The sequence below is a fragment of the Cucumis sativus genome, chromosome 2, assembly GCF_000004075.3.
Source record: "Cucumis sativus cultivar 9930 chromosome 2, Cucumber_9930_V3, whole genome shotgun sequence".
Taxonomy (NCBI): Eukaryota; Viridiplantae; Streptophyta; class Magnoliopsida; order Cucurbitales; family Cucurbitaceae; genus Cucumis; species Cucumis sativus.
Window position 1 is genome coordinate 22,705,066 of NC_026656.2, and position 12,597 is coordinate 22,717,662.

At 34.0% G+C, this 12,597-nt stretch overlaps 1 protein-coding gene across 1 annotated transcript; it reads right to left on the bottom strand.

Moving 5' to 3' along the window:
* Positions 1-10,873: 10,873 nt before the first annotated feature.
* On the bottom strand, positions 10,874-12,523 carry LOC105434764 (acanthoscurrin-1). Its single transcript, XM_011651907.2, has 2 exons — positions 12,401-12,523; positions 10,874-11,382 (listed from the first exon to the last, which is right to left on the bottom strand). The coding sequence occupies exons 1-2, from the start codon at positions 12,504-12,506 to the stop codon at positions 10,904-10,906; spliced, it is 585 nt and encodes a 194-aa protein (XP_011650209.2). The 5' UTR covers positions 12,507-12,523; the 3' UTR covers positions 10,874-10,903.
* Positions 12,524-12,597: the final 74 nt, after the last annotated feature.

The following is a 12,597-nucleotide window of genomic DNA, read 5'->3' on the forward strand; positions in this document are numbered from 1 at the left end:
AAAATACAATCACCATTATCAAACAAGTCTGTTTCTTGAATATAATCAAATGTGATTTGGTGTCTGATTTAATCTTAAATACCAATATGGACCAACATTAATTTAGACTAAAACATTCACAAAATTGTGATATGAACTTAATTGCTAATATTTTGCGATTGCTTCGAAAAATATAGAAAATGCGACCTGTCAGATTTGCATTTCTTCTTAAAATTATTGTATTCGTAGTTGTTAAATTGCAAGTAGGCAAAGAGCTAGGTTAGAGGTATTGATTTCTACATTAATTAGTTTTCACAACTAATGGTTTTTTTTAATTAATTATCAAATATTGTTGAATATATACAACTACATGCTAAGCCAATAAAGTCTTAAAGTGGATTTGGAATAATTTACAGAAAAAATGTTTATTAAAAATGCATTTTTTTTATAAATATTATTATAATAGATATTCGTATTATATCCCTTATCCATTATGTTCAGTGTCACTCTCTCTTTCATCCAACTCTTATGTCACGTATCTTTGAAGATGCCAGCTCTTAGTGTTCATGTAATTCACCTCATGCTTGCCAAATTGCCTATAAAAATTGGCATTTGATGAGATTGGATTATCATACATATTGGTGGAATTCCAAATAACTTGGAGAAAGTGGAGGAAATTGGATAATTTTCTTTTCTTTCTTTCCTTATTTTCTTAATTAATTATTATTTATTTTAATATTATATTTCTCCAATATTTGTGTCCCAATTGTAAACCCTAAACCTAACATTTTTTAATAATATCTAAGTGTTAAAGGAAGCCAAAGTTTAATGTTAATTTGTTGTTTGTGTTGTTTAGCTAGATGCTCTTATTGAAGAAAGGGTTAAAGAAAAGTCAAAGTGTTGAGGTTTTGAGAGGTTGGGCGGCCCATAGAAGGAAAGAAAGAAAGATAAAGTCGATTTGTGGCTAAGTATTAGAGGACTAGACGTTGTGGACATGCTAGGCAACCAAAAGGTGTTGAAAACCTCTAAGAACGTGTCTAGGCTTCAAGGCAAGTTGTTATGCTTATTGCATGTGAGAACCTCTCAGAACATTGTCCTAGGCGGCCAAGGCACACCTAGGTGAGAACACTAGGCATCAAGGGCAAGGCAAGCTAAGTGTTGGGTCAAGCCAAGAGGACCATGCATGACGATCCATGCAGCCAAGAGCATGCGAGGAAGGCTTGTGGCCAAGGCTTGTGAGGTTAGCTATGTGGCATGGTCTTGTTAGGAGACTTTGGGAGAGAAGCCAAGTTGCTAGGCGTTTTGGAAGTCTCTCAGGCGTTCAAGGCAGACGGTTGAGTGGAGGACATGCCATGCCTCATCCAGGAGCACCTCATCACTCGACCCAAGGCGATGACGTGAAGCCGACCAACATCATTCTCCTTCTAATGACACCTGTCGATCCTGTTTAACCTAAACTCTTATTTATCTCTTGTAAAAACATAAACATTGAAGAAAATAAAACATCTAAAACTTGAATAATAAATAAACCTTTAAAAAGCAACTTTAGATTTATCCAACCTATGGACAACCTGTTTAAAACAAGTCTTACATAGACATGAATAAGTTTAGAGTTTTATCTACACAACACTATTCCATAATATAACTCAAAAGTTCTTTACTAGTGTCACACCCCATCCCGAGCACCTGCTCACTCGACTCAAGACGTAGGGTGAAGCCAACCGATGTCATTATCTCTCTGAATAACATCAGCAGACCCTAATAACTATAACTCTTAACAACTAAAATAGCTTAGACAAAATAAAATTTATGCAGCAGAAGCTACGAGAAATAAACTTGAAACACTTTGTAATCGAGGCTAAATGCGATTGATTACAAACTTTAGTTACAGACCAAACAAAAGTTATACAATTTTTCCAAATATCATGTTTCAACACTTTTCATAAACATGCTTGATGAATAGAAATAAGGCTTATCACAACTTTATAGTTATTTCAAAGCATAATTAAATAATGTCTTGTAAAGACATTTAGAATTGTTTATTTAAAAGTAATTTTGTTACTCATAAATCATTTATTTTTCACTCACTGATCGCGGATCAAACCCTTGGTTGATAAGCTTGCTTGATTTTCTATTGTCCTCAAAATTTCAGCTTCAGATTCCAATAGATAAACTCTACAGCCTTCTGGAAGTATACGTTGTTTAGAAACACCTGTTTTCTAACCTTTCTTGCTTTCTGTAACTAAAACTCAGCCCTCCCTTACTCAAATTAAACGAGCAGCCCCATCGTAGAAAATAAACTCAAAATGGAAACTTTTGAGAGTAATATCATTCAAAACGCACGAGTGAACTATGAGAAATCCAATATTGAAACTTGCCTATTTTAGAGTCCATTGCATGAATTTACATTAACACCTCATCCTTGCTCACCTTAAACCTTATTTGTCCAAACCACATAGCTATCTTCCAAGACCATCTAACCTAGTTTCTTGCCCAGACTATATAACCCAACTTCAAAAAGTTATAACATAAAATCTGTAACTCTTTTGATAAAACTTCCTTCTGCAAAGTTTCTCTAAAATGAGTTAATTTTCTTACCGCAAAATTGTAGAGGAAAATGTCAAACTATGCGTTATGTAGCCTTCTAGGAGTGCGTCTTACTCAGATTCACTTGCGAATAGACCTTCTCGCCTTCTCTTATCCAAAACACCAACTTTCTCATATCCAAAATGCCCAGCAGCCTTATGCAATAAACTAGACTCAAATTTTGAACTTTCAAAACTAATTTGAGTGAAAATTCTCAAGTGTTGTGAGAAACTCCTTTTTCAAGTTAGCTACAATTCCCAACCTCTATGATCCTTCTTTCTCGCCAACCTTAAACACTCAAAAACTCTTTCTAACATTTATAACTATTTTGCCAAGCCAAAACACCTAAAGTGTTATTCTTTGATACTTAACCTAATTTTTTTTTTTTTAACATCTTAAACTCTTTGGAAAATCTATAGTACCTAAAGTTTAGGTCTTACAACTAGCTTATTTCAGACAAAACAACTAAATCTTTTACTAAGTTAGTTACAACCCAAAAACTGCATGAATGGAATGAGCCATACACAAAATGCCATGTCAAACTTCGAACAGAGTAGGTGAAACTCTAACAGGCACCAGAACCACGATCTCTACCTATAAGGGAAATGAAACATTGAAGGGTAAGCTATAAAGCCTTGTGAGTGACAACTTTTAAAAACAAAACATGTTTATTGAAAACTGTGAGCAATAAGTGAACTTAGCAAAGTAATTCTTTTCTCAACTTAATATTCAAACCTTTCTCTTTTTTGTCTTGCTATACCATGAAACTCTTGGCGCCAGTAGCATCCTATCTCATTATAGCTATCATTTGATGAAAAATCTAGGTGTTCATAGAGGCCCCCATCTCTTACCTAGTCTATGTGATAAAAACTCTACACATCTACTAGATACCCTCATCACATGATCTATGTGATAGGAAAATCTCCCCCGTAGGGTTGCTATCAACTCAGAACATCTCGATATAGACTAAAACATATTCAGAAATCTCATGCTAAAGCTTTCGCTCAATTAAGTTAGCATGCTCATAAAACCTTTTGAATCAAGCAAGTCTCAAATCTAGCTTTGCTTAAATAGTTTATTTGCTCAAATACTTTTATAACTTAGCACTCAATCACATATTAATAAATCTCACTTTTAAAGAAATATTTCTCAATTTAAAGCTTTAGAAATTCAGCTCAAACATGTCTTTCTCATAAACTTGCCCTAACAAGCACGCAAAGGGGGCGCGACGCGATGTCCATAACCAAAGGCGCACGACATGCTGAGCCCATTGGGCAAGCATGCAACAAGACGTTCTGAAGGTCTGTTTGCGCTTGTGTTGTCCGTCGCCCATGCCCAACAGCCAGTCATGTTATGACACTAGTTTTAGGCAACTTTGGTGTTTTTAAGACTTTTTAGCCAAGTCTTGATATTTTCTGATTTTAGAGGTTTAAAATGAGTTTGAATTATTTTATTTCAGGGCAAGAGGAGATTAGAAAATTCTATAAGCTAAGGAATTAGCTACCATTTGTAAGTGACAAAAATGAATTTAAAAGTGATTTCTAAACATGATTTACTAAATTTATGTCTAAAGCATGATTTGAGTTAACTATTTTAGAACCATACCTGATTTACATCCACGATTTTCAAAGCATGAGTTTGATTGATGAGTTTAGTGACAATATTTTCTTATACAATGATTTATGAGGAAGCATATGAATACTGAGTTTCTGAAAGTATAGATGTTCAGGGTATAATAAAAGAAAGAAATGTTTAAGACAGATGCTTGAGTTTGAAATTATCTATTTGCTTTGCTTGCTTAAAAAGTATTTGTTTAAGTTGTTTCTTACTCAATGATTTATTAATCAAGTTTAGTTTAAAAAACTAGTCACTCATTAAGCTTTAGCTCACCCTTTCCAAAAATGTTTTCTTACTTTCCAGGTAGAGATCGTGGACCCAACCCTTGACTTCATTTGCCTATCTGCTAGAGTTTCTTAAGTTTCGTACTAGTATGTGTTGTTTCAATTGTGTATTCCGGTCTATACAAAAGCTTGGTTCAGTTGTGCTAGTTGTGGGTTATAAAGTGTCAATAAGTTGTTTAAACTTCAGTTTATTTGTAGCGGTTGTTTATATGTCTATATTAGTCTTATTTTGATTGTTGTAAGCTTGGGCTTCACTATGTATTTATATAGATTTTGTTTACATTTCCGTTGTGTTGTATATTCTATGTTAATTTAGTTTAAGTTATAGAAGTGTCATCATGTATTGTTAGAAGGAGAGTAATATCTATTGGCTTCACATCATCTTTTAGGCTGAGTGTAGGTGGTCTATAAGGGGGGTGTGACATCAATTGTCCCTCATTTTTACAATACATTATGCACACGATGTCACACCCCCTCCTAGATCACCTACTCTCGATCTGAGAGATAGTGTGAAGCCAACACACATTGTTCCCTCCTAAATGACGTAAGCTTATCCTTAACTTTTAACTTTAAAACAATTTGCTAGTGGAAGCTAATAAGAGTTATAATAACCAAATCTTAGAAAGTCCCAAAGGTCCTTAAAAATTTTGGGTTTTACAATTCTCATCCCTGCAAGAAAATTTGTCCTTGAAATTTGACAACGCTTCTTTTATTCGAAATATTTTTACATAAACCTAGTTGTATTTTACATTATCATACATATTTACATCAATAAACTTAAACAACCATCAAAATAACACGTGGTTACTCTATATTGTTCTCTTTTGTTTAATGTTACTATGCTCTCCTTCCCTTGATAGAGAAATTCTTGATCAGTTACTTGTCTATGACTCGACTCGCAAGTCCTTTTGCGTCTTTAATATCAAAGATAGAACACGAGACATGCACAGTGGAAACACATGATCTATTTTACCCTAATTGCAACTAAACTATTTAGAAATTAACATGCATATATGAATACTCTAAATAAATAAAATTAGGGTTAATAGAAAATATACCTTCAAAGCCTTTTGATCCTTGTAATCTTCTCACAAACTCGAACCCGAGACCATCACTAGTATTGACATGCTATTCTTTGAACTTAGAAACGGATTATGGGTCCTAATAAGTGAAAAAGTTAAGTGAGAAAGATGAAATTTGGAGGAAAGTTGGGAGAACTTAGGTAAAAATTGAAAAAATTAAGTGAGAAAGATGAAATTTGGAGGAAAGTTGGGAGAACTTAGGTAAAAATTGCACTCTTTATTTTTTAATTTCAAAAATCAAAATTGTCAAGATTTTTTTCAATTTTGAAAACAAGCCTTTAAATAGACAAAAGACATGCAACTATTCCATGTGAAAATTTACCTAAGTCCAACACCTCACATTCCATTCATTCTTAGTGGGCTAGGTGTTTACATTTCATGTAGCCACTTATCCCACTATGCTTTAGTGAGATTGTCTAGAAAAATGTTGAATTTTTTCACTAACTTTAGCCAAAAGGCAATATGGTCATTTGATCATTTAAATCAAAGTCGAACTTTGACTTGTTCAAGTAAAAAATCAACATTTTGAGTTTTTATCATTTTGTTCGTCTTGACTAATTCTAACATTCCGAATATGAATTCACGTTTATTTTTTCAAAATTCAAATCTCATTTGAATATAAAGTCAGTCAAAGTTTAACTTTTCAAAGTCAAACTCAACCTTCAGACTTTTTTAGCTTTCAAATATGAATAAATTCATATTTTTAATATTTATATCACATTTTAATATAAAGTTCAATCTCAAACTTATAATTGACGTTTATATCACATATATTTGTTGGTTTCTCTCTCTTTACCTAATTTAAACCATTACAATTATTCCAAAATATTGTTCTAAGTTAGCTCGATATAAGCAAGTAGGGGAGCCTAATGGACGTATAGATCATGGACTCCATTGATATGAGATATCAGGCTAATTTGTAAACTTCAAACCCTAAGAAACTCGAGTTATGTGAAGAGGTTAGTTTTAAGTGAAGTTAAGATGAAAATGTAATCTTAAGAAATGTCATTTTAAGTGTGTCATGGTAGGTGATAAGAAAGAAAACTAAGAAAGAGTGGTTAAAAAGTTAAAAGAGGTTAAGTTCAAAAGTGAGAAATTTGACAACGTCCACAAACTAGGTGTTTTAGGCTTGATAGGTGAGCAAAAGAGAGGAAGATAACATCTAAAGACGTTATTTGGGCGAGTTGAGATGAGCGAGGTGACCAAAGACAAGTGAGGAGTGGTGCCCAAGAAGGGTAGGATAACCTCTAAGTTTGCTAGGCAAAATGATCTGGCTAGAAGAGAAGGCTTATCTTGAGTGGTTAGGTGAGGGACGAAGAGTGTCACTAGGTATTAAGCTAGATGGGCAAGAGCTTGAAGACTTTGTCCATATAAGTTAGTGAGGCATAGAGAAGTAGGCGTGGAGGCCGGGGCACACGAGATAAGGCTAGCAACCATATCAAAGGAGGTTACCAAGGCGTTCCAAAGGTCCAAGGCATTTTGTTTAGGCATTTTGAGTGAAGTTGGGTGAGATAGTAATACATGAAAGGAAAAAGAAAACCTAATTAGAAAAAGGAATTTGAGTCAAAAGAAGGGACAAACTATTCCTAGATGGAATTTCTCTCATTTTACTAGTGCGTTTTGACTGAAACTACTCCCAAAAGTTCACAAATTAAGTGTAGTTTCTAAGTTGCAACTATTAATTAAATTTGAGGAGAGGAAGGTTGAGTTTGAGTCAAAAGAAGAGAGAAAGATCATTTTTAGAAGAAATCTGAGAAGTTGATCCACAAGAACGACGGGGCTCAAACAAAGCTGTGGTCTTGGGTCGCTACTTTGGACGGGGGAGAAAATATTGAAAACATAAGCTGAAAGCTTAGTGAGTAGCAAGTAATTTGATACAAATATCTGTAAAAATATGCTTAATAAGATGTGTAAATATACATGATTTGATTAATACATTTAAAATTTCTATTAATTTAAAAATAATATTTTTAAATTAATAGAATCTCATGATTCTCTCGTACTCACTTTCCTACCCCAAGAAGGAAAAAAAGTTATAAATATCTAGAAGAAAAAATTTTCTTTAATCAATGAATTAATATAAAAAGAGAAGCTAATGCTTTTGCTCTCTACAAAAAGAAAATAGTTTCTCTTTAAACTTTTTCTCATCCCAATTGGTTTCCACAAATCAATCTCATCCCAAAAGATAGGAAGATCTCCAATAGGTGGTGTTTCAATTTGGAGATTTACTTTGTAAATTCAAAAACATAAACAAGTAAGTTTTTCTTTCTCTAATCTATAATAACTAGAAAGCATCCTTAGCCTTTAAGTCTTAATAAGAAACTTTGTTTCTATATTATTTTGTCATTGTACTAGTATTTTAGGATTTTTAAATTAAATTGAAGAATGGTTCTGTAAAATCTTCTGCTGCAATGGCCTTTTATCTCTTCAGTTACGACGATTAAGTTGAATTACAACAACAAGAAAAAGGAGATCTCCCGATGCACAAAAAAGCAACGAGAGATTCTCTCCTCACACATAAATGACTGTTGAGACTAGGGTCAGAAAAAATTTGTTGGGAAAGGCTCTTTTAACGCACAACATTCTGTGTCGGAAGATCCTCTATTTTTTAAAAGAAAAATAACTACCATTTAATAATCAAAGATATGTAAAGAAAAAAAAACAATTAATCCCTAAAGCAAAAGAAGAAAAAAAAAAGAACAATGGCTGACTGACGACGAGGGACAATAGATGGAATTGAAGAATTAACGGTGAACGAAGTTGAAGATCGGACAGTGGACGGCAATTGGATTCTGAAATCTTTAAAGTAATTAATTCCTAAAGCAAAAAAAAAAAAAAAAAAAAAAAAAAAAGAAGAAGAAGAAGAAAAAGAAAATGAAGAACAATGACTTGTTGGCGACAAGGGGCGGTAGACGAAAGTGAAGACCGAACGACAGAAGAAGGTGAAGACCAGACGATGGACGTCAATGGAATTCTAAAATCTCTTCCTCTATTTCTTGTTTTTTTCGTTGGAGTGTCTCCCTCTCTCTTATTTTCGAATGGTTTGAAAATAAGTTTACATACCTGATAAATGGGTTTTAAAGGGAAACTCCCAAGGCTGGTCGGGGGTGTGTCAAGAATTCATGCACCAAGCCTGACACCATTAGGTATGGTGACTGGTAAAGTTAAATATATTAAAAAAATTATAAAATTTTTCCGATGTCATGTATAACGGTGTCGAGAGAAGTTAAATATATTTAAAAAATTATAAATTTCTCCCGATACCATGCATAACGACATTGAAAAAAGTTTAATATAATAAAAGATTTTAAACTTCTTCTGACGCTGTTATGCATGATGTTGGGAGAAGTTCAATATATTAAAAAAACAAACTTTTCCCGAGACCATTATGCATAACGACGTCGAGAAAAATTTGATTTTTTTATTATATTATCTTATACCGACGTCGCTTTATCTCTCGTCAAAATTGTCAACCTTTCTCAACGGAGCTTCTACGACGTTCAGAAGAAATTTTTTCTCCCAACATCACTTATCTTAGGATTCATGCTGTGCGTCAGGAAGTACATATTTTGTTGTAATGTACTCATCTAACAAGAGAAGTATCTTTTCTACTACTTCTTGCGCCTCACTTATTGTCTCACCATATCTTTTCATTTCATTTTCTATTGATAGCAATCACCATATATTTTCATTTCATTTTCTATTGATAGCAATATTGAAGTATAATCTTAAACTGATTTAGACTCGTTCATATATAGTGATTCATAATCACTTCTCAATTAACTTGATCTACTCCTTCACATATTCTCCAAATTTTGTCATGCTTAATGTGAAACACTTCTTTAGAAATCTTCTCAAAATTTGGATCATCAACCAATTGATAAATTATGGTGAGTCTTTGGATTTTTCTATCTTGTATTTTGCGAAGTTTCTTGACTTAAAGTTGTATCACTTTCTAGTTTTACATAACTATCATTAATAATGTCTCACACATCTTGTGAACCAAGTAGAAGCTCTTTCATTTAAATACACCAAATTGCTATAATTTTCTTCTGCAAGTCGAGATACTCGGAAGGAACTACATTGCTGTTTTCCATTTGAAAACCAATTTTTGAAACTTTAAATTGAAGCTCTAATACCACTTTGTTTTCTATTGAAAAACAATTTTTAAAACTTGGTTTTAAACTGAAGCTCTAATACCACTTTGTTGGAAATGTGTGAATATCACTTTGTTGAAAATGTATGATCCCTAGAAATGCCCTACCCACGATGAGGCAAGAAGGAAGAAAGGCAGCAAGTCTTCCGATCCTCTGTCTTTCATCCACATATTCAGATTCCGATCCAGCTGGCATAGAAGGCGAGATTCAATTGAGTCACCTAAACTAAGAAAAAACTATTAATCCTGAATTCAGAAAATGCAGGATCACATAAAAGCCAACTCCATTTTTCAGTTTCACATAAAAGCCAACTCCATTTTTCAGTTTCCATGGAACTTAGAGATGAAATTGAGTGGAAGGTGCAAAGAATATTGCAAGGTCAAGAAAGAAAGTTTTGGACATGTCCGAAGGACTATTCGCTATCCTAGTAAGACCCACTCGGGACACTCCAAATATAAATAGTAATTACCATATAGCATTTTGAGAGAAAATGAAAGACTTACTTGGAAGAAGAAAATGAAAGACTTACTTGGAAGACTCTTCTGCTAACCCTTTTTGTGTATATTCTTCTTCACTCGGTTGCCTTTTCAATAACACCTATCAACAGTGTATCAATCCTATTTGTAGGATTTTATTATGAAAAATATAAAATGCATACCTCACCACACAATTTACATAACAATTAAAATCCTCCACTAAATTTAACATTTAACTTACTTAATTTAAGTCACATCTTTGAATTCTTTTTCCTATTCGAAGATTTGAATTGGTGATATTATCCTCGTTTGAGTTGAATTAAGTTCTTTGTCTTATTTTCAATTTATAATTACTATCCTTTTTTAAACTAACTTATCCATAATGTTAATAGTATTGGGGAATATAGTGATATTATGGGTATTAACATTAATATTAAATACTATTATTATTAGCATTATATATAATAATAGTTATAAGGTTGAAAATACAGCAGTAGCCACTGCAGCGCCATGTACAGACCTACAGTTGTGGGGGAATCAACATCTCCTTACACCTTATCCTTACCATTATTATTATTAGTCACCCTTGTATTTTAGTTATTTTGACACATATACATATTTCTTGGTTTTTTTATGTTATATATTTCTTCGGTTTTAGTTTATGTGGCCGCCTCCAAGTCCACCACCAAGCCAACACCTCTTTCTCCTTGGTGTTCTCCACTTCAATCCTTGCTTGGCTTCTTGTACCCTCCTCCTCCTCCGCCATATCCCCCCCCTCCTCCTTGTCCACCTCCCCCATGTCCGCCTCCTTGACCACCTCCACCAGACCCTCCACCCCCGTGACCTCCTCCCTGACCGCCTCCACCAGACCCTCCACCGCCCTGACCGCCTCCGCCAGATCCTCCACCACCATGACCTCCTCCTTGACCGCCTCCGCCAGATCCTCCACCGCCATGACCTCCTCCTTGACCGCCTCCGCCAGATCCTCCACCACCATGACCTCCTCCTTGACCGCCTCCGCCAGATCCTCCACCATGACCTCCTCCTTGACCGCCTCCGCCATGGCCACCGCCACCATAGCCACCGCCGCCTGACCCACCTCCTCCAGACCCACCACCGCTAGATCCTCCGCCGCCTCCTCCGTAACTGCCGCCGCCCCCGCTGCCACTTCTATGTTTAGCCTCTTCTACGTCATGGGCCACTGCATACCAAATATGGTAAACAGGACATAGAAAATGTAATAGGACCAAAACAAGTATTTCTAAATATTCATAAAACAATAGTGGGGTAGCATTTATTTTTGGAAGTTTCACCAAAACTTGTTACCTGCCATAATCTCATTCTTTCCGTACAGAAAATAACTTTTTAATAATTGTTTCAAAAATAAATTACTGCACAGCAATTTTTCATTAATTTTTCCCTGAGCAGTTGAAGGTTTTACATTCCCTGAGTTCTTAGATAGAAGCATCCTAGCTAGTCATGGATGTATTTTAAGTATTGATTGTTATAATTTTTATACAAATTGTTTTTATTGCTCTAATTAATTATTTGTGAAGTAATTTATAACACTTTATAGGAATAAAATATAAGAAAAAGAGTAATTTTGGGACTACAATTATTTGCGTGGTACGTGTAGACACTCAAGTGAAAAAGTAATTTTGTGATGGATGACACCTAGGTGTATCGTCGTCTCTCACTCACAAAGAAAACAGCACAAAGAACTAATGGTTTAGTGCATCCTCCTCTCTTACGCATAGGGTAAGAGATAATGATACAGAGATGGAGAATTTTTTAAGAGGATAAAAGTTTTAAAAAAAATATTTAATATCATATTCTATTAACGATAGGTACACAAATATAAACTTATATAGACTTCTATTAAATATGCACTGATATTTACTATCATTCTCATTCTATCGAATGAAGTTTGGATAAAAGTTTAAATGCACAAATGGCATGTTAGTAGGTTACTAATGGAGTTTCCCAAATAACTTTACATCATTTTTACTTTATTATTATTAGTATTTTTAATAATTATACAAGATCTTAAATATTTTTTAATAATATTAGTATTTTTAATAATTACATGAAATTTTAAATTAAATTAATTTTTTTTTAATTCTCTAGTCTCTAAAAGTATGATTTAAAAAATTTAAACGCCAAATACCCACATATTGCTATTTTTCCAAAACAAATTAAATAAATAACTTAGAATATACCTTGTTGGTCGTGTTGGATAGGCTGTGTGCGGGATTCTACAGCCCATGAAACGGCCAGAGCAGATACAAGAAGAAGACACCCAAAAAGAAAGCCTTTAGACTTCATTCTCTCTTCACAGCAAAACCAACTCCCACTCTACAAAAAAAGGTGGTTTGTGATGATGGGAAAAGTAGTTGGGTTTTGGCTGCTATTTATA